The sequence below is a fragment of the Epinephelus moara genome, chromosome 18 (genome assembly GCF_006386435.1).
Source record: "Epinephelus moara isolate mb chromosome 18, YSFRI_EMoa_1.0, whole genome shotgun sequence".
NCBI classification, from domain to species: domain Eukaryota; kingdom Metazoa; phylum Chordata; class Actinopteri; order Perciformes; family Serranidae; genus Epinephelus; species Epinephelus moara.
This window is the reverse complement of record NC_065523.1, coordinates 16128553-16149904: the sequence shown is the minus strand read 5'-3', so window position 1 is coordinate 16149904 and position 21352 is coordinate 16128553. Positions and strand designations below refer to the sequence as shown.

Sequence of the window (21352 nt, the reverse complement as noted above, 5' to 3'; positions counted from 1 at the left end):
TCCGAGGTTGTGTCGAAATGTATTCAGTTTCTCTCCTTTCTTTCTACCACACAAACCAAAATTAAAATAGATGGAGATGTAGTTTCGGTCCGTCATGTGATTTACGCCGTGTCGTAGCGACGCAGTGATACATCTTGCGGCGACTTTAATCTTTGAGAGGCCAGCCCGGAAGACTAACGTCAGGCGATGATGATGCGGTAAATCAAGTAAGTTTCATGATTAAAATTCGGGATTTATGAAAAACAAAACAGATACGTGGTTAAGTCAACTCTGTTTTCTTATTTTATAGCGTTACTTTCTGTAGCTAGCTGCTCACTTGAGACATGGTGTTAGTGTGACATTTGTCTTCATGGTGTAACAGTTTTGGGAGCATGAGAGCGCTTGCCTAGAGACGAAGGTAAGTTAGCCGGTGTTAGCTAACCGTGCTAGCTAACCTCAGTGGCTAGTTAGCTAACTAACTATAATTTGGTCAGTGTTTGTTTACAAAAGTGTACCGGCCATCACGGTGGTTAGTTCGTGTCTGTTTCCTCTTACTGTTAACACTGGTTGACAGGGGTAAGTTAGCTTGTTAGCTTGCCCTGCAGACAGTGAAGTAACGTTACCGTCATAGTTGTTTGTTTTTTAGCAGAGGTGAGAGGCGGGGGAGTGTTGGGGTCTGGAACCGCTAAACCTAAAGTAAATCTGAATAATAAAGACATGACGATGTCCTGTCAAAAAGCTGATGAATGTAGTTTCTCTACATAAGTAGATAAACCTGAGATGTCTCATGATGCCTGTTGACATGAAGTTAATTGTCTAGAAATAGTTTAAGAGACAATTGAAACCAGCTCAGCATCGACTGATCGTGATTCACTGCGTCAACAATGCTCCAGTGGTCAAACTTCTTGGTTAAAAAAACAGACTGCCAAAATGTGATGCCAGCAGCTTTGAATACAGGCTCCAGTATTAAATATACTGACGGTTAATGTGCTTTTTAAAGGATACATTGTTTGCCTGGTTGAGTCTAGAAATCTGAGTCTTACTTAAAATCATCCTGCATCATGGGCAAGCTGTCAAACATCTAACAGCACAGATGAGATACAACATACACTGTGTATGGAGTGTCATGGAGCTGGCTGTTTTATGGCAACATCTACAGTGGAGAAACACTATCTGACATGTAACACTGGTAGAGGGCCGATGGCCAAAAGACTAAAAGGCATGCTGTGATTCTTTATGTAGGAAGACAAGCTGACAATGATACTTGGAGATGTTTATCGTAACCACGCCATGTGTACTTTTGGATCTTAAAACTGATAAAGTCGCCTGTGGTGAGGTGAGGAAAGTCATGAGACTGCACGCAGAGTAACAAGAGTAGTGAGGAGAGATTAAGTATTTTCTCTGCTGTTTTCACTGCTGTTATTTGTTTATGTGTGTTCAAATATGCACACAGTGTGCGATCTTGTAGAAGCAAGTCAGTCACAATTAAAACATGTCACATAACCTTTCTTTTTTACAACATGGTTTATTCACCAAATATTTTCATTAGGATGTTGCCCAGATGGAGATAAGGGAGCTGTTGCTTTGTTTAGGTACTGCTGTAACACACATTAGACATGAAACAATGACTGAGTATAAACTACATTTTTACTCAGCAACCAGGGATTTTTACTTTCATATTTGAACAGTGTAAGATTTTTTTCTATGCATCGTTCCTGTTATTTTGGTTAATACATGAGGTAGGGCTGGCCTGAATTCTTCGAAGCGTCAATCATTGTCATGGTAATAGACATTCACATCAGTACTTAAATGGACTGTACTTGTATAGCGCTTTTCTAGTCTTCCGACCACTCATAATGCTTTTACACTGAGTCACATTCACCCATTTACACACATTCACACACTAGTTGCTGAGGCTACCATACATGGTGCCACCTGCTACTCAGTAACCATTCACACGCATTCACACACTGATGGAACAGACATTGGGAGCAATTTGGGATTCAGTGTCTTGCCCAAGGATACTTAGACATGTGGACTGGAGGAGCCAAGGATTGAACTGCAATCATCTGATTAGTGGATGACCCACTCTACCTCTGAGCCACAGTTGAATGGTTCAGTATATTGGTTATTGTATCACCCAAAAAGTCCCAAATAGCCATTAAATTAAGAAAGAGTAACCCAACATTACTCATTATGCACCAGCATTAGTTATCATTAGCGATTCTTCTCAGACAAGGACTTTTAAACCTAGTAATGGTTTTGTAACTCACTGTCAACGTCAGTCACCAGCAGTCCAGCACTACTGAAACTGGGACAGTTTCACAAGAAAACCTGTTATATGCTTCCAAGAGGTCGAAAAGTCAGGTGTCTGGAATAGTTTCAACATTTGCGAAGATAACCCCAAAAAGTGCCAGAAATCCAAATGGAAACTAGCATATATTATAAATCTAAAATGAGCTTGGCTAATCACCTGTAAACTTAAGAAACAGCTTAGCCGTCTTGCAAAGTATTTTTTTTTTTCCACTTTTATGGTTAATGTTACTGTGACCTAAGTGGCTAATTGTCAAGTTCATGCAGGTGCCTCAAATAAAAACTGATCTCTTATCTTCCCCCTACCTCCCTTTGATTAATAATTGTATCTCTCACTGAAGCTTTGATGCCCAAAAACTGGTATTTGGAACAGCCCTAACAGAAGGACAGTGATACTAAATATAAGCAACTTTATCTCCCTTGTTGCAGCAGGGGGAGTTTCCTGTCTCACCGCAGGAATGCCGGGTGGAGACTATGGGGAACTCGGGGGCAGCCTCCCTGCCATCGCCTCCCTGAACGCTTCCTACTCCACGTCCCTATCCCTTCCTTCCCCGTACCTGTTGGTGCCACCCGCAGAGCGCAAGGCCATCTCCGATGTCCGCCGCACCTTCTGTCTCTTTGTGACGTTCGACCTGCTCTTCATCTCCCTTCTGTGGATTATTGAGCTGAATGTGAGTGTTCATTTGGGCTCTACAGAGTTTTAGAGTCATGGTTTTTGTTCTGTTAACTGTGATGGGTTGGATTCTGATGTCCACTTTGCTCTGTTCTCCTGCAGAACTCCAACTCAATCTGGGAGAACTTAAAAAATGAGGTCGTCCTCTATGACTACAGGTCTTCCTTCTTTGACATTTTTGTAAGTGATTTCAATGTAGAAAAACAGCACTGTGTTAGTCTGTAATCTCGATCATGTTTGGAAAGCTTTGACCTCTCACTGACTTCATTAATGATCAAGTGCTCATGTTAAACCTGCTCTTGTTATTCATCTTATTGTTATGTGTCAAGTGTGACCAGGCTGATTTATAGTGTCTGAATAAGCTGTCGTGGCTGGTCACATGTCTGTATTTATTAACACAAGTTAGCTTAAGTCAACAGGTCTGCAACACAAGATAGCTGTAAATGCCTGAGGTCTTTTTTTTCGGTTCCTTCCTCCTTGTCTCAGCTCCTCGCCTTGTTTCGTTTCCTGTGTTTACAAGTGGGTTACGCTGCTTTTCGGTTGAAGCACTGGTGGGTTATTGCAGTAAGTGACGTCAGCCACGGTAAAACACACACTGACGAAATGATATAAAGTCTTTTATGAGCAGATCTGGACATGAATCATAACACAAATGTAAATCCTTCTTCCTTCCACAGGTTACCACTCTTGTGACCAGCGTCTTCCTCGTTGTTAAGGTCATTGTATCAAGTGTGAGTGTCCCTCTCCCTTTCACCTCTACACTTTGACAGTTGACAGTTGTGTGTATGTGTGTGGTGCAAACACATCAGCCAAAACCACAGAAACCTTTTTAGTTCTGCATTTATGGCAGCAGTCTGCTGCCTGACTGGACGATGAGCTGATAAAAGTTTTTATGGTTTTATGCACTTCTCTTATCTCTTAATTTTTTACCAATGGGGAAGTAAACCAGTAGAGCTTACACTTCTTGTAATAGCTTCGGGATGACATGGCTCTTGTCTTTCCGCAGCTTCTGTCCCAGAATGCCTTTGGCTATGTCATACCCATCACTTCCTTTGTGGTGGCCTGGCTGGAGACCTGGTTCCTTGACTTTAAGGTGCTCACTCAGGAGGCTGACGATGATAGAGGTGTGGGAAAGTTTGTTGACAAGTTTGAACACGCATCCACAAAAATTTGTGTCTCCCTTTCAAACTTTTTTTCTCTTTTGATATCAGCCTACTTAGCGGCGGTGAACGCAGCCTGCGAACGAGCCCCCATGATCTACCCTCGAGCCGTTTCAGATGGACAGTTTTACTCTCCACCTGAATCCGTTGCAGGTGATGTTTATAGATACATTTTTCTTTAATCAGCCTCAAATACAGTCAATGTGTGTGTGTCTTTAGTAGTGGGTAATTCTTTCCAGTATGTCTGCACATTTATCACTGAGCCACAATGTGAGTTTTAGCTCTGAATTTGTGTCTGCAGGCTCTGAGGAGGATCTGGATGAGGAGGGTCTTGGACGCAGAGCTGTCACAGCACAGGTACCTGCATCAGTCTGATAAGTCTATGCTCCTCCCCTACTGATCAAGACTAATGTTTTTTTTCCTCCTCTCACTCTTGTTCAGGAGAAGGAGTATGTCCGGCAGGGTCGCGAGGCCATGTCTGTGGTCGAACAGATCCTAGCACAGGAGGAAAACTGGAAGTATGAAAAAAGCAATGTGAGTGTACGATTTAGCCTCAGCATATTTGATGTATGCGATAGAGAAGTATCTCCTCTTCCCTTTTGGTTGGGGTAACATGCATAACTACAGTGCAACAATGCACCTGAAGGACTGACGTAGGACTGAAGCTGTGCTGTTGACGTGCTGCTTTGGTGATAAGTCCAGTCTAGATAAAGTGTTCAGGCCACAAAAATCCCAAACTTCAGTGTGTTTGCTACATATGGAGGGTTTGGGTTTGACTGCAGCTAGACAAATATATTGTCTGAAATTGATTTGTATGTATTTGGTGTATATGTTGGCAGACAAGATTGTTCATTACTTACAACTGATTAATATTTTTATCAGATACCAGTATCAACCTCAAAAATCCAGCACTGGTCGGGCTATACTGTTTACTTAAAGGGTAACTTTGGTACTTTCCAATCTTTGCTGTATTTTCCCATGTTAATGTGTCTAAATGACTAATGGGAACAACAAAACTTTCAGTATTAAGCAGGAGAGCTGCAGCCGGCAGCAGCAACAAAGGGCAGCAATGTAAACACTCGAGGTATGTACGCACCGTCAATGTTTGTTCACTAAAAGTTCCTGTTTTTGTCACTGACAGGCTCAGATTGTTATTCTAAGTGTCTGACAACTTTATGGAAAGGTTGCCTGCAGAAATAGTAGTAATAGTAATAATAGATTAAGATCCTTTTTGTTTAGCCAGATACAGCCCCAAAATCAATAACCCCGAAAGCAGGGCTCGACAGTGCGAGCGTTTCACTCGCATTTGCGACTAAAAATAGGTGTGTGCGAACTGTAAAAAATATTTAGGGCACATGTGCGCATAAAAAAAATCAGCCGAAGCAGCCTATATTTTTGTCAATAAAAAAATATGATAATCTAACCGCAAATGTTGGAGGAACTCCAGCCGCCTTCCCTCTTCCCCGTGTGACACGGTTATGGGCGGTTTTCCAAGCCGCTGTCGGCACAATGAATATCGTGCGCGACGCCAAGTGTAGCGGTGCCGCTTTGTCAGGCGTTACTGCCCTCTCCATAGACAAACAATGGGACAGCCAGCGCAAAGCGGTTTTACAGCTGATCATGTGTAGAGGCCTTTAGGGACTGTTCGCCATGGTACCGCTGCTGGGCAGGGTGGAAATAAAGCCCTTTTCACACAGAGCGCGCAAAGTGTAGACCTCCGCCGACGAACCCATTCATTGTGTATGTGCTACCGTGGCGCAAGAGCGCACCGCTCTGCCACCCTGCGCTCGAATTGAATTTTTTTTTAATTTCACCGCAACGCGCTGTGACGACACCTTGGCGCCACACGTCCAATAGCAGAGAAGAGCGTGAAGTAGACCCGAAAGCGGTCACCATGGAGCTGTAGCTCCTGAACGAGCCTGTACTCCCCCAAATCCTGTCCTCTGCGCCCTACCCCGCGGTGGGCGCCGCGAAAGCTCTGTGTGAAAGAGGCTTAAGTCCTGCAGAGTTTCAGAGGACCTGGAGAATGTTTTAGGATAGTAATAACATTATATAAGATAATCATATTGCAAAGATAATATATATAAGATAATAACATTAAAGACAAAATTAAATTGCAATACTTTTTCAAAACTTGATGATTTTACCTTTCTGTACATTTTGTATACAAATTCATTAAATAATTTTGCTTGTAAATGTCTATTTGCATCACGTTTATTACGGAAAACACATTATTTGATCAATTTACATTGTGCCCCTAAAGTTCTTTATGTGCTCCTTACTTTTTCAACTTAGGAGCACATGTGCTCCTTTGGAAAAAAGTTAGCGTCAAGCCCTGCCCGAAAGACACCAGACACCATTTGAATAAGCAGTAATGTTATCATTGTGAAACACACCTTATTTAAACAGAGACAAATGAAACTCAGAAAAGCCATCTTGGTTCTTCTTTCCACTGTTCCAAAAGTCACCAGTGAATGGTCAAGCTCCAAAACTACAAAATCAAAACATGTTGGAAGATGTTGTAATCGCAGCAGGCCGCCACAAATAAGTTAATGTGTTGGAAAATCCTGCAATCGGAATAATAATCTGAGTTTGTCAGTGGTAAAAAGAAGCACTTTTAGTGGATGTACTATAAATTGAGGATGCATAATTGCCTTGAGTGGTCACATTACAGCCTGTATCGTGGCTGCTGACCGCACCCCTCTTGCTCAATACTGGTGTTCCCATTAGTCACTGAGACACAGAATCACGGGAAAAAAGGGTCAAGATTGAAAAAAACTAAAATTATTTTGCTATGTAGTTGAAGAGATACTATGGAGGAATTGTCAGTTACTGCTTGGAAACAGTATTGCCATCGAAGTGAAAGCAAACCCCTCAACCCCTTCGATTTCATTCACTATATTTGCCTTTTTTTTATGCTGTGCATGCGATTTTCATAGCCCCCTTTTGGATGGGTGCTGCTTACAGTTTGGCACCTTTTTATAAAGTACTTACCTCACCTGAGCGCTGTGCCCAGGAATGTCCCGAATACAGTGAAATCAGAGGAAACTAAAATACAGGCAGAGGGTAGTCTTTGCAGGTAAATAAGTAATGTTTGAGAGGGATTACATTGTCTACACATTGTTTTGTTTTTTTAACCCTGCATAGTATACCTTTTTAATGAAATGCTCTGTACGCAGTGCTTTGCTGATAAGAAGCAGATTCAGTCACACATTTGTTGAAGTCAAGAATGTGACACCACCGGAAACGGACTAAAGCATGAAACATATCGAAACCCAGTTCTCGCCATACCACATTGCTGGCTGCAGGAATAGTTTTAGTTTGTTGTACCACTCTTCTTTTTCTGAATCAAAAATTTCAAATATAAAAAAGCTGAACTGTATTTTACCACCAAAAACAGTAATTTAGTATTCTGTGTGAAAAGTCTTTTTACTTTAGTTCTCCTTAGAAACACTGAAATGAAAGAAAAAGCATTATGTTACTAACAGTGCTTTGCTTCGTGTCAGGACATGGGAGACTCCGTCTACACTCTGGAGATTCCCTTCCATGGAAAGACTTTCATTCTCAAGGTACATCAGCACTTTGTGTACTCATGGTGAAACTGTCTCACCAAGACACGTGTTCCTGCAGTTTAGACACACAACACTGTATTTTCCTTATGTTTAGACATGTTAAGTGATGTTTGAGCCATTTTATGTTTCCAAATTTGTAGTCAGTCTCATTGGCATTTGATGTTTAGGACTGATTTTGCTCTGCACTATTATTATTGTAGCTGTAACAGTAAAGAGGACGCCAAGCTGTCTATCACTACAGCTCTCACGATCCCTTTTAACACTCTGCTGTAACTGAATTAAACACACTTTGTAGCTGTTATGTATTTGAACAACCTCTAGAGGGCACAGTGATGCAATAATCCAGATTAATGTGGCGTTAAATTCAATCAGATATTAAAGAGACTTCCTGGTGCTGTTCCACATTACTGAAGGCTATTTGAGATGCTCTCTCCTCCAAAGGTTTACCGCTGTAACATGTAAAATGATTACTGTGAGTGATCAATAAGGCCTGGTCACAGCCACAGCAGCCTCAGATTTATTTTGCTTTAGTTAGGGCTGTGCTGAATAGTTCAAAGCTTCATTCATAACATTGACATTTGAATTCTAAATCAACTTTTGAATGTTTTTTTTCCCCCTAGTGTGTCTGTTCATTCAGTTCAAACGAAGTGTTTCTGCACAGTTGCAAATAAAGATTAGACTACAGTAATATTAGTATTTTACGATTTGTAGAATTAAATCCCAATGATGGCTGTGTAGGATTGTTTCTGTCTCATGTGATCCATACATTTCCCATGACTCAGGAGTGTTATAAAGTCTAACAGTCAGAACTTACTGAAAAAGGATGGATGCAATCATTTTCAAATTTCACAACATGTTTTTATCTAACAGCATATTCTACTTTAATCCATATTTGTTGGTGTTTAGCCTTTGAAAAACAACATTTTTACTGCAGCCACAAAAGCATGTTGTTCTCCTACTTGCCACACATTAAAGGATGTACGCACCTGTATTAACAGGGCGGTCTAGCAGCAATCTAACAGCACCATAAGTTGCATTTACATAACCACAATAAGAAGGCTATTCAAGCTTTTACACTATTGTAACAAATTACTTTCTACCAAAAAAAGATCATATTTTGTATCTGCTTTTGCTAGGTGCTCTATCAACACATCATCACTTTAACAGAAAATTGCCCATTTGGAATCATTTTAATTGAGGATTTTGTTCAAGGATTTATTAACTTGTTAAAGGGAAATTTCGGTTTATTTCAACCTGTCTCCTATCGTCCTAAATTTGTTTCAAGTGACTAGTGACATAAAAATAATAGTTAGCATGTTAGCCGTTAGCCTAGATACAGCCGGGGCGCATAGTAGCGTCAGACCTGTTAAAACGTAAGTCAACGTGCATACTTCAAGTGCAAAGTTAGTCCACTAAACAAGCTTTTTTTCCACAAAGACCGCCTCATATCGTTAGGATAAATGTCAGAGAACATATAGAAAACGACATGTAAACGTGTTGTCTTACCTTACCGGTGTGCTGCCATGTTTGTTTACCATCTAGCTCTGCTTTCCAAAGCGCGGCCAGTATGAAAGTATGAAATAAAAGTGTAGCTGGGAAAAGTCCTACTATAAAATAAGTTTGTTAAAGGGCATTGTCAAATTTTGATGTGTGTTATTGTTCTGGCTCAGGCCTTTATGCAGTGTCCTGCTGAGCTTGTGTATCAGGAAGTGATTCTCCAACCGGAGAAGATGGTCCAGTGGAACAGAACGGTTTCTGCCTGCCAGGTGACATGACGAAATGTTACTCATCTTTCTGAACAGTCTTCATTGTGTTGTGCCAGAGTTTAACAATGCTTTCTGCCTTCTCCTCAGATCCTTCAGAGGGTTGATGACAACACTTCAGTGTCATATGATGTCTCCTCTGGAGCAGCAGGGGGAGTTGTGTCTGCGAGGTACATCAGCACAGCACTTCTCTGTCATCTTTTCCTCCTGTATTCTGACATTTTTTGTCTTACTCTAATGCAGACTGCAGGTGTGAAATAAAGTAAATTGATTCACTGATTGATTTTTTTCTTCTATTAGGGACTTTGTTAATGTTCGCCGGGTGGAACGCAAACGAGATTGCTACCTGTCTGCTGGCATGGCAACAGACCACGAAGCCAAACCTCCGTGCGGTCGCTTCGTCAGGTCAGATAAAGAACATGGAATCGATTTGACAAAAGTGAAGTTGCGCTAGTTTCATTTCTTTAACTTCTCTGTCCTCTCTTCTGCCTTTATTGTCGGCACCAGGGGAGAGAACGGTCCGGGAGGATTTGTGGTGCTCAAACCCAGCAGTAATCCGTCCGTCTGCACCTTCATCTGGGTCCTCAACACAGATTTAAAGGTGAGAAGATACACACTGTCATTTGAGGCAACACAGGATCATCTTTGCCTTGAAGATTAGTGGAATTTGAATTGTCTGTATTTTGAAAAGAGGTTGTTGCAGCACAAAATGGTGGCAGGATGCAAAAAAATAGAACGAGAAGAGATCATTTAATGGGTTTTAAAGATGACTCGATCGGTAATTACACTAGAAAAGAACAGAACAAACCTTGTTGACCAGCCGAGGCGGGAACATTTTCTTTGGTCTTATCCAGGGAAAAGTTAAAACATATCCACAAGATAAAACCTCCACATTAACAGAACAAAGATCCCTCAGTTGTACAACAGTCAATGTATTCATACGATGGTGTACAGCTGGCTGATGGACATGTGACTAAACCAATTAAAATTTTGACCTGACTATGGCGCCAGATGAAAGGTCAAGGGACCACCATTTCCATCCATAGAGCTCTGACGCTAATGTGGCTAAAATATGCACAGGAAAATACACAAAAATATGTAAATGTAACTTAAAATATACAACACGTAAGCAAATAATAGTAATGTGAAAGAAGTACACAACACTCTCTTCTTGTGTCTCCTCAGGGCCGACTGCCCCGCTACCTCATCCACCAGAGTCTGGCCGCCACCATGTTCGAATTCATGTCTCATTTACGCCAACGTATCGCCGAGCTGCGGCCCTCTCTCCGCTCCCACCACCACACTTAAAAAACAGGGGAGATGTCTGACTGTGCCACAGCTGGTTGAGAGGCGTCACTACTGTTTCCTTTTAGTGGACCCCAAAAATGGGCGTAGCAGCACCCTCGGCTGAAGGGATGTGCTACTGTAACTGAGCAGACTGCACTTCGAAGCATCGGAGATGTGAGACATGTGACCTCACATTCACCACATTTCAGTTACATCAGGAGAGGAGTTTTTCAGATTTCACAGGCGATGTTCCTGCTCATCGTTTAACTTCAACGTTGTTGTTTTTTAAGTGTGATCACACGCATATTTTTACGTGGACCTGTAACTGTTTTGCTGTGTCCCTCTCCGTGCAATGAGAACGTTCCCTGAACCTGCCAAGTCATCATGTGGCAGGTTGGATATCACTGAAGCAAGAAAACCTGATTCTCTCTGTCTGGACATCTGTCTCACTTGTTACAAAAGAACTGTTGCAATGGCATGAAGCAGCCGTCTCTCTCTCTGAGCCTTATCTTACTGCACACATAGCCATTGATTTGCGGCTTTTTTTTAAAGATAATTTTGTGTATGTTTTCACTTCACCATCTGAGAGATGTTTTTCTGGTGCACCTGCCTTGAAACAAATCCACACATCACAGCCATATTTCCAACAAACACCCAAGTCTATCACCACTAGAGGGAGACACCACTGATCCACATAGAGAAACGCTCTAAGTTTGGCATCATCTATCCCAGGGTGCAAAAATCTATCAGCTCACATTTAATTAAATATCACTGCTTTTTTTTTTGCACTTTGGGATCAGCCAGAGAGTCGAACCAGGAGTCAGATCAGGAGGCTGTTAGTCTGTGTTGCAAAGGCATTATAAAGCTCATTAAGACAAATGAAGGAGATGTTAATGATGTTCACAAATTAGGCTGCTGTATACTTACTAAAGCTATCTTTGGTGCCAATAACCTCCAGTGGCCTTACGGTAAAATAGCTGAGTCATTATGTGTCATTAGAAGTTAATTACTGTACTGATATGATTTCTATTGACTTTGGTTGTGGCCTCGCCTCGGGCCCTGAGATGTGACACTGAATGAGGTTTTTCTACCGTTCCTTGCATCACGGAGCATGACTTTTGTTTTAATTGATTAGAATTTTGATTTCTGGCTTGTTAAGTTTTAGCTTTGTTTCAGAGACTGTACCTCAGAAAGTCATAATTTATCATTGCACATGTAATGAAAACTCAAAAATGAATGGGATATGGCTGTTGGTTCAAATGACTCTGGAGGAAAAAAAATGCCTGAAACAACTTTGTCGAGCTGTTCACACGTTGAAGAACCATATTCGCGGGTGTAACTGTGACGCTTGTGACTGTGATGTGATCGTTTACCACATCACACTCACTTCATGGCCATACAGCCTTCAGGCGTTGTCCTTTGTAAGCCGATGTATTTGTGAATGCTGCAATCACAGTCTGAAATTAGTCCTTCTCATGAAGTCTAAAACAAGTGGCCGTTGAGACTGAAGTGGATCATTTATCAGGATTGATTTTAGCTACATACTGTACTGAGAGAATGTCGAATGAAAGTGATTAATGATAACAATTTGGTGCCTTTATCACGGTAACATTACACGTCAGCCTTTTCTTTTGCTTTGCATTTATTTTGTATTGTTAAATCAATGCTCAATACCTTCAGCAGAGTTATACTGTATGCATATTAAGCCTGCTTTCAGCACTTGTTTTCTTTGATAACTGTTTTTTTTTTTTTAAATAAGTGTCTATAGATCATTCATCAAACATGTTAATTTAAAGGCATCACATACTGACCAACTGTTTGAGTCTTAACCAGTGTCTTATGTCTAATAAAATATATAAATTGATGATAGTGTTAATACAGACCTCTTGCTTTAACTATGTTGTACCCTGTATGTTCCAGCCTCAGTCTAACTTATGACCAACAAAATGATGCACATCGTTTTATTTTCTCGTCACTGCGACTGCATTACAACAGGTGATAATGAACAACCTTACTGAAAGCAACAAGGAACTTTTCATTTTTTGTTGAATTGGCGCCCCCTGTGGACAAAAGCGAAGGGCTCCATGAGCACAGCTGCTTTGTGTCATTAAGATCTTGATCTGGCTAGCACAAGCATTTGATCTGGAAGCGACTGAAAGAAAGACACAACTTATTGTTAATACTATTTTTATTTTTTAAACACAGCTGTTTACAAGATGTGTAGCAATGACTTATTTGTGATTATGTAAAACTAATAACTGTAATGTGACGACCAATGTAAATTCATATATTGATGCACAACTACGTCTCGTGATGTATTTCATAAGAATTAAAAAAAAAAAAAAAGATGTAGATGAATTACGAAGCTGTCCAGGTTGTCCACTGGGCAAATTCAGGATTGGTTTTAAATCCTTACAAATCCCACAGTTTCCTCAACTGACCAACATTGTTTTCGCTCTTGCTCTGTCACTTTACCTTTCTCAGTTTCCTGATCTTGCCCCTGGTGGTATGGTGATGCAGTGGTTAGCTTTGTGGCCTCACAGCAAGAAGGTTCCTGGTTCGAAGCCAGGGTGGGGGTTTGAATCCCGGGGTGGGGGAGCCCATCAGTACAGAGTTTGCATGTTCACCCCGTGTCAGTGTGGGTTTTCTTCAGGTATCCCATCTTCCAAAAACAGGTGACTCTAAATTGGATTTTGGATTACTGCAGAAAGTACGCTCTTGGCAAACAAAAGTCTATGATACCGACACATTTTGTTCAGCCAGATAATGTTCACAACACAACTTTTATGATTTTTGAAGCGTAATGCAATCTGCAGAAGTAAAAAGCTAACATTAGGCTGTAAATAACCACCACAGTCACATGACTTCAGTGTCACCAACACAACAAGGCCGTAGAGCCGGGTTCAGTGTGATGACGCTCTGTAGTCTCATTTAGCCACTTGTTAGCAACCGCCTTTTTAAAAACCTGTAGAAGCTTCAAAATTTATGTGTGGGGAATTTACATTCGTATTTTATGATGATGAATAACACATGAAAATATGTGTTAACGACAGACGTTGTTTCAAGCATTTAACCAAAAATCCATTAGAAAAATCCCACTGACATCAAAAGTGCTGACATGCTAACTCACTTCCAGGCTTTAGGACTCAGTCCTGCAGATCTCCTTTAAATTAAGACTGTTTCATAACAAGTTAAAACATTTTGTAACACAGAAGTGTCTGCCCTTGTGCTTTCCAGCCTTTGATCCTGGGGGTGATTATGTCATGAACAACAATACCCTGTGACTTGAGCCTATGTCACATGCATGGCAGCGTTACCGTTGCAAAAAGGCCTCAATGTTCAGAATGTTTCGCCAGACTTCTGCCTTTTTCTCTGGCAGACTTATTTTTCTTGAAAATAAGATAATCCATGGATTTGAACCCATTTTAATTCCTCAGATTCCTCAAAGCAATCCATGCAAAGATATTTATTTACTCACATTCATACAGATTTGTGGTTTATCTCAGTAACCACACACAATGACATAGTGCTTAAATCAATACAGCCATGGTAGATTGGATGTAGACTGTAATCAGGCCTACTGTTGAAGAGGAGATGTGCTGTCCCCGGGGCGAAACACAATGCTAAGGACAAGAGAAGGAGCAGCTCACATGATTACGATGTGACTGTCTTCTGAGACTGTGGGTGTTTGAATATATGTGTGTTTTTGGATTCAATGAGAGAGCTAGCATTTCACTGCTCTCATTGTCCTCCATGTAAGGCTGATGAGAAGCACCAGTCCTTGGGCTGCCATCTGCCTGAGCGCCTCTACCCGGACAGGCTCTGGCTAATGATCTGGAGGAAAAAACTCTACTGGATGTGGAGCCACGGCCCTGAAAATGGGAAGCTGAAAATTAGGTAGAGATTGGGAATCAGTGACTTTTTTTTTTTTAAAACTTTTTTGACTTGTTCTCTCTGATCATTTTTACCAGACGCCCATCTCTGAGAGAAACCAGATTATAAGATTCATTCAAGTGGACCGTATGTTGTGACAGCTGCCTTTGCTTACCTTGCTATATCTCTTTGAAACATAGGCTGTGAATAAGGTCCCCTCTCTTCAGAGCATCAACAGGGACATAGGCATTGTGGAGTTTAAAGCAAACCAGCTGAGTTTTTACATATCAGACGAGACTCAACACTGGAATCCACTTCACTGTTCAAGGAAGTTCTGCCCCTCAAAGAACCGAAACACGTCTTACATCAGGATTGTCAACGATTGTCAACAGCTACTACCCTCTTGACTCTAGATGGGTGCAGTCTTTATGAAGCTCTGCTGCTGCTGCTGCGTTGCCGACGATGACGATGATGATGAAAAGCAGCCTTTAGTACCGTAAGAAGACATTTGTCAGGCTAGAAACAGAGATACCATTTTAATACATGAGTATCATCCACATATAAGTTACACATCTGACCTAGAGAAAAATATAATCCACCGAAAAATGTCTTTGATAGTCTCAGTTAGTGATTGGCATGTAACTTTTGATCATATATGAATGTGTGATAACACTGTGCATTGTGCTACAGTCAGGATCCATTGGAGTACTTTAACCGCGAAGTCCAGAAGCGTCGTGATGAGGAGACCAACCTGTGGAGCGAGCCAGGGGACCCCAGTCACTCGGAGAGACAGGATGACCGTGTCCTTTACAGCCTGCTGCAGGCCAGGAACAAGACCCGCATGGGATCCACGGTATGTGAGGGGAGGATTTTTTATAGACACAGAATAAAGTCTTGAGTAAGTACCTGAAGAAAAAAAGAAAGCATTAATAACTTGTACAGTAGTGGAAAGAACTTCAGGGGACTCTAATTGGTGCAAAAAAAGGTCTGAAATCTTTTTACATAAGGTGCTAAAGAGTCAAATAAGTACAAAAGAGAGAAAACATTATTAAAGTCATCTTAAGGTGTCTAAAATTATTATCCTCAGTTATTTAAACCAGCTATGGAGAAGCAGGATAATGATGAAGTTATCTAATTACAAGAGAGTAGACCCTCCTTTGAGAGAAATCACACCAGGCTGGAAGAAATAGTTTTAAAAGCTTTGTCCTTTTCTTGTGCAGGGCTATCGCCGACTAAGTGTTGACATTGAAGCCATGAGAGACACCCGTCGAGAGGTCAGAGACAAATGGAAGACAATCCTGGAGAATTTAGGTAACACTGTACAGATGAGACATGGCACAGACTGTCGATATCTCTCACTGCTAACAGAGTAACCAGAAATGGTTTTCTTTCTTTTCTAGGTTTCATGGCAGAGGCAGACTCGCTTCTGACGGTGTCTGCTGGAGCCTCAAATGACCGCATGCGTAATGCCCCAGCAGCACGTGCAATGCTGAAAACACTCCACACTGAGACGTCCATCTTCAGCAGCAGAGAGCCACCGCCGGAAAGATATCTGCTAATCCTGGTGAGAGCAGGGGCTTGTTGATGATGAACTCCATACTAATCCCTAAAGTGAGAGCGTCCTGGCTGTGACCTGGAGTTAAGGGTAAAAAAATAAAGCACCCTTGGATGGTGTGAGACATATCATCTTAACCACAGTGAGGGGTACTTTCCCTAACTCCTTGCAGCAGTCTTGTCAAGTTGGTCAAACTGTAACTAACTCAGTATCTCAAAAAAACATCTAGCACCACTTGTATCTCTAAAGTTATGGTCATGAACTCTTCTTTAGTATGGAGCTAGAACAGTGACAGTAAGCATGCCATTGGTAAATGAGACATGGGCAATGAAAAATAAAACACAGGCACTAGAAGTTATTTAATTAGATCAATATTTTCATTCTGATCTTCAGATTTCCTCTTCACGTTTTTGTCAGTGTCATTTTTTTCCATTTCAACTTTTAGCAGTTAATAGTAGTTTAGCAGTCTGATTGTAGCTGCAACAGGGTGCTCACATAAAGCGTTGGTTGAGGAACATCCAGTAGCTACTGACCGTTATTCATAACTTTGATGAAACAAGTGGGACAAACCAACAACTCTTAAATGTAACATTAACATAAGTCATTTGTACCAACTCAACTGCAGCAAAGCTAGCTAGCTTCTAGTCAGCAGTCATAGACTGAGCATACAGTATGTCTTCTATGAGCTGGAGCTTCCAAACAACAAGTATGTTTTCTCTCTGTTGTTGTTGTTGTTTTGGTTAAAGTTAACTTTTAATTGACATTACGCTGGTCTGGCAGATGGTCCACTGGAACAAGCACTAACATCAGCTAACGTCACCTTAAGTCAGCTAACGTTAGCTAATGTCAGCTAACGTTAGCTAATGTCAGCTATCACAGCTAATGCTCTCTCTTAGACCATTTCAAACTTGACAACATAAACATTCTAATGGGTCCCTTGGTACTTCCTGCTAGAATGTTTGTTAATGCAGTAACTGACAGGAAGTGCACAGGGACCAAAGCTGTTGCCCTAGCAACAGAGCATCAGTGAAACAGTCTATACAAAAAAAAAAACTGTCAGTGTAAGTTTATTGTTCTAACAAGAATTTTTTCACGTTATAACAATATATTTTCACGTTATAACAATATAGTTTCATGTTAAAACGTGATAACTTATATTGTAAAAATGTGAAAAGTTTCATGTTATACGTGATAATTTATATTGTAAGAACATGAAAAGTTTCACGTGAAAATAATATTCATGTTATAACGTGATAATTTATATTGAAAGAACATGAAAAGTTTCACCTTATAACAATAACGAAACTTAAGAAACTTTTCATGTTCTTACAATATAAATTATCACGTTATAAAGTGAAACTTTTCACATAATACTAACCCACTATGTTTTTTCCAGGTGCGGCAGCAATACGCTTCCGTACAAAATAAATAAATGTAATTAAATTCATTTCATTACCTTTTTTTAAATGGATTGCCAAACTTTGGGTGTATGTTTTGGGTAGACTGTGCTTTGGAGAAAGTAGTCCTTCAAACTTGATGGTCTACAACTTAAATCTAAATCTTTATGTAGTTACAGTTATCATTTTAATTGGAGAAAATAAATAAATTCACAGCCACTCGAGGACATATTTGATCTCTAAGGTGCAGTAGAGGACACTGCCCCTTTAACTCCAATACTCAGGCAGTAATCATATAGTTTCCCTGCTTCAACCACTTCTTCTTCTTGTTATCCTATCTGGACAGGATCGTCTACTGTATCTAGATATAGCTGAAGATTTTCTGGCAAAGGCAAAGCGCTTCTATCCTCCAAAGGAAGATTCTGACGAGGAGACACCGGGCCTGGCCATAAACCTGCCGCTGCTGCTGGCCAGGGTAGAGGCCATGAACGGAAGAGGCAATGATGATGATGAAGAAGATGAGAACGACAGCGGAAGAGAGGATGGCAACATGAGTGACAGATCCTAAGATCTACTGGTTGCAGTAATAATTGACACAAGGCAGGGGGCAGTAGTCATCAACCCTGGAGACCTGGATAACAGAATCTATAGCTTTTACATTCATGTGTCTGTTTCGTCATACGTGTTGTTGCTTCTTGGAAATTTTAGGCTGACCAGTTTCTTCTTTCCTCCCCAGCTTCACAGCTTGAGTTTTATTATGTTTCCTCCTGTCAAAGGGCTTTGTAGATTGTCTGGTTAATGTTACCATGGTGTTTAATGTTTTTTTTTTTTCTGTCTACCACAGACTTTTTTCAAATCCTCAGCCTGTTCATTGTTCAGCTGTGAACCTTCAGGGTAGCGATGTTCCTTGAGTAGGGCCTCTTTCTATTTTGTCCTATGACCATCAGCAAGCATTTTCAGTCAATCACATGATCGGTAACAACACTGAATAAATAGCCCAGTAAACTGATGTCAGCTTTTTCACAAGAATGTGTGTTTGTCTAACTTTGAAGTCCTTAAAGTCTGTATTTGTCTTCAAACATTTAGGAAAATAGCAGATGGAAATATAATATAGTTAGTACAGTATGTTGAACTCTTTAAATTGGTTGTGTATGTGACTGAGGTGACTTTTAGGTGACGTATGAGGGCGTGTTTTTTCCCCTCCAGCAATTTACTGAAAATGTGAAAGTGGGAGATTGTATGTGTTCTGGTATGCCGTTTATGGTAAAATAAAGTTCTAGGCTTAAGTGTCACATGTCGGTATGATGCCCTCCCTGGGGCTGCCTCATGTGAAGTAATATGGAGCTTCAAAAAAATAAAGAAAAAAAGAAGAATTTGCATGACTATCAGCAACCCAGAGCTGAAATAGGGTTTCCTGTGTGGGAATCAAATGAGCTGTGATTTCAGGGAAACTGCGGCACGAGAGCAACATTCCTTTGAAGTTAAAACAAGGGTCTTCTTCAGTCTGTCCCTGTGCCCTCACGTGGCCTGTCGGCTGAGTGCTCATGTCTGGCTTACACTCTGATCCACAGACACGCTGCAAATCCTGGCCTGGTGCTGCCTGTACCTCGTCTCACCATCCCGCTGGGACCAGACTGGGTTGAAAGATGGATGGTGAGGGTGGTGTTTTTGGTGGTCAGCTGCTTCTTGTTGTTGTTGCTGTTGTTATGTAAGAGAGACACTCTGCTGAGGGCACATGTTTGTACACGGCACCAGCCTGCTGGCACACTGGCACGCACACACACACTGAAATAGCTGGTAACACTTGACTCTGTGGTGCCGATATGGAAACACAAGTGTGAACGTTGTGTGCAGGAATCAATAAAAAGTTAACTTTCCCCTCAGATTCTTCTGACTGCTCAGCAAGCACTGTGTCTGTGTGTCAGGTTGACCTGTGCAGACAGCTCTGTCCTCTCAAATTCATTCTTCTGTCAAAAAGAATAACTGACTTACTCAAAGTTGCACTTTCACAACAGCTTGCCTTATTTACCACCTCCTGACAAGTCCAGGCTTTATCCTGCAATCGCCCTTCTCCCCTCTTCTACCTCTCCCTCCCACTCCCTGTCTCTTCCTCTGTGACAGCTCATTTAAATGTCACTTCCCAGCAGCTGTGGCAGCACCGTTATGCAACACAAAGTTCTTTCCGGCCAGGAGTGGTCTGTTGGAGAGAGAAGGATGATGGGGGGGGGGGGGTGATCACTGTGACAGGACTCACCTCATATCGCTGTTCACCTCTACAGACCCTCCACACCCCTGCCTTCATTAGCAAAGCATGACTCACCCCTTAACAGCGAGGAGGTGACAGCCGTCTGATGTCTTCAGATGAATACCCAAATTATAACAAAAACGCCGCAGTTACTCCAGTTTACAATCTCACTGCTCAGGTGTCATGTCGAGTCTAAAAAGATATGATCTCTCAACACTGAAGGACACTGCACACTGACTTGGGTTTCTGAAATGGTATTTCATGGTTGCCATGGTGTCATAACATGACTGAAGGCATGACCCCAAGGATGCCTACGGTGCTCTTGCTCTCCTTTCCCTCCCTGACACCGAGCAATAATTTACATATGCAATGTCACCCTGCTGAGGAGTTACAGAAAGGAAATTGAAATATTGCCGTACGTGACAGGCTGGGGGGAAATAGCATTTAGCCGATACATTAGATATACAGGGCATGAGCAGTCACTGGAAAGGAATGTCAATCATTTTAGACCTGAATATGCAGTGAAACAGGAACAACATCAGATTTGATATCAGAACTTGGCACAGATGTAGCAGATCGCATACTTTTTTTTATCACATCGTAAAATCTAGTTTATCTTACTTAAAAACATCTAGGACACTGACTACCTTGAAATAAGAAGGTAAAAATAACTATTAGTCTTAAGTTATGTCTCACTTAAGCCACTATATAACTTAACACTAATGGTTATATTTGCTTACTTTTTCAAGGTAATTGGTTTCCTTAATGTTTCTGAGTAAGATCAACTTGTCAAATTTTTCATGTGAAACTAATGAAAAACACATTTAACGACAATGAGATTGATCCTGTCATTAGGTTCATTACACTAGTTGTTGTGTGTGTGATATCTGATCTCTGTTATCTGATGATATCAGGACCTGATGTGGATGAATGAGTCAGAGTCAGGGACCAGTAGTAACATCACACCAGCAGACAACTGGCAGAGGTGTGTGTGTGTGTGTGTGTGTGTGTGTGTTTCACAGCCTGTAACCTGAGTTGATTATGGGTTGCGTGGCGCTCTGTCACCGAGGTGATGAATCACTAGGGATGGCGCTCTCACCGCTACTGTGAGGCGGCACACTGTAATGGCATTTAATGAGGGGGTTTGATGTTGTCACAAGGCACAGCTGTTGTATAAACTCCTCGTGAACTGTATTATGATTTTAAAGTCGGCGAGATACCTCAAGCTACTCCGTAAACTTCTCCAGCTTTTCACCTTTTATCTCCAACTGACAGATGTGTGGTTCTGATGCATATACCTACATGCTTGAAATATCCTTTGTGTATGAAAAACAGCTGCATTGTTGTCTTTCCACATTAACACAGTGTCACCTGCTGCTTCATGTACATCAAGACCAAAACCTTATTAAGATTCATCTCTGAGGACTAAACCTGTTGTATGTCTACATGTTTATATAATCTCCAAGCAGATTGTCTCTGTGACATTTTCCCCTCTAAGATGCCGTGATCCCAGCTGAAGTGGAAAGTGCTGGGCT

The 21352-nt window shown here is 41.3% G+C and overlaps 2 protein-coding genes across 3 annotated transcripts; both read left to right on the top strand.

The window, feature by feature from the left end:
• Positions 1–12611, top strand: stard3 (StAR-related lipid transfer (START) domain containing 3). 2 transcript variants are annotated; one of them, XM_050069130.1, is made up of 15 exons: positions 1–206; positions 2722–2963; positions 3068–3145; positions 3452–3529; positions 3643–3696; positions 3972–4089; positions 4177–4278; positions 4427–4482; positions 4567–4659; positions 7632–7694; positions 9368–9463; positions 9551–9630; positions 9761–9865; positions 9968–10061; positions 10646–12611. In XM_050069130.1, exons 2-15 carry the CDS (start codon positions 2751–2753, stop codon positions 10766–10768), a joined length of 1353 nt encoding a protein of 450 aa, XP_049925087.1. In that variant the 5' UTR covers positions 1–206; positions 2722–2750; the 3' UTR covers positions 10769–12611. The 2 variants fall into 2 exon arrangements, with proteins under 2 accessions (XP_049925087.1, XP_049925088.1); XM_050069131.1 differs by lacking the exon at positions 1–206 and adding an exon at positions 229–397.
• A 1654-nt stretch (positions 12612–14265) lies between these two features.
• On the top strand, positions 14266–19420 carry mreg (melanoregulin). Its single transcript, XM_050069096.1, has 6 exons — positions 14266–14644; positions 14821–15116; positions 15311–15473; positions 15841–15931; positions 16021–16184; positions 17919–19420. Exons 2-6 carry the CDS (start codon positions 15034–15036, stop codon positions 18138–18140), a joined length of 723 nt encoding a protein of 240 aa, XP_049925053.1. The 5' UTR covers positions 14266–14644; positions 14821–15033; the 3' UTR covers positions 18141–19420.
• Positions 19421–21352: the final 1932 nt, after the last annotated feature.

Coding starts and splice junctions, on each gene's coding strand:
- stard3 (XM_050069130.1), top strand. CDS start 2,751: ATGCCGGGTGGAGACTATGGGGAACTCGGGGGCAGCCTCCCTGCCATC. Junction 2,964..3,067: donor TGTGGATTATTGAGCTGAAT/GTGAGTGTTCAT, acceptor GTTCTCCTGCAG/AACTCCAACTCAATCTGGGA. Junction 4,660..7,631: donor GGAAGTATGAAAAAAGCAAT/GTGAGTGTACGA, acceptor GCTTCGTGTCAG/GACATGGGAGACTCCGTCTA.
- mreg (XM_050069096.1), top strand. CDS start 15,034: ATGGGTGCAGTCTTTATGAAGCTCTGCTGCTGCTGCTGCGTTGCCGAC. Junction 15,474..15,840: donor AGACCCGCATGGGATCCACG/GTATGTGAGGGG, acceptor TTTCTTGTGCAG/GGCTATCGCCGACTAAGTGT. Junction 15,932..16,020: donor GACAATCCTGGAGAATTTAG/GTAACACTGTAC, acceptor TTTCTTTTCTAG/GTTTCATGGCAGAGGCAGAC.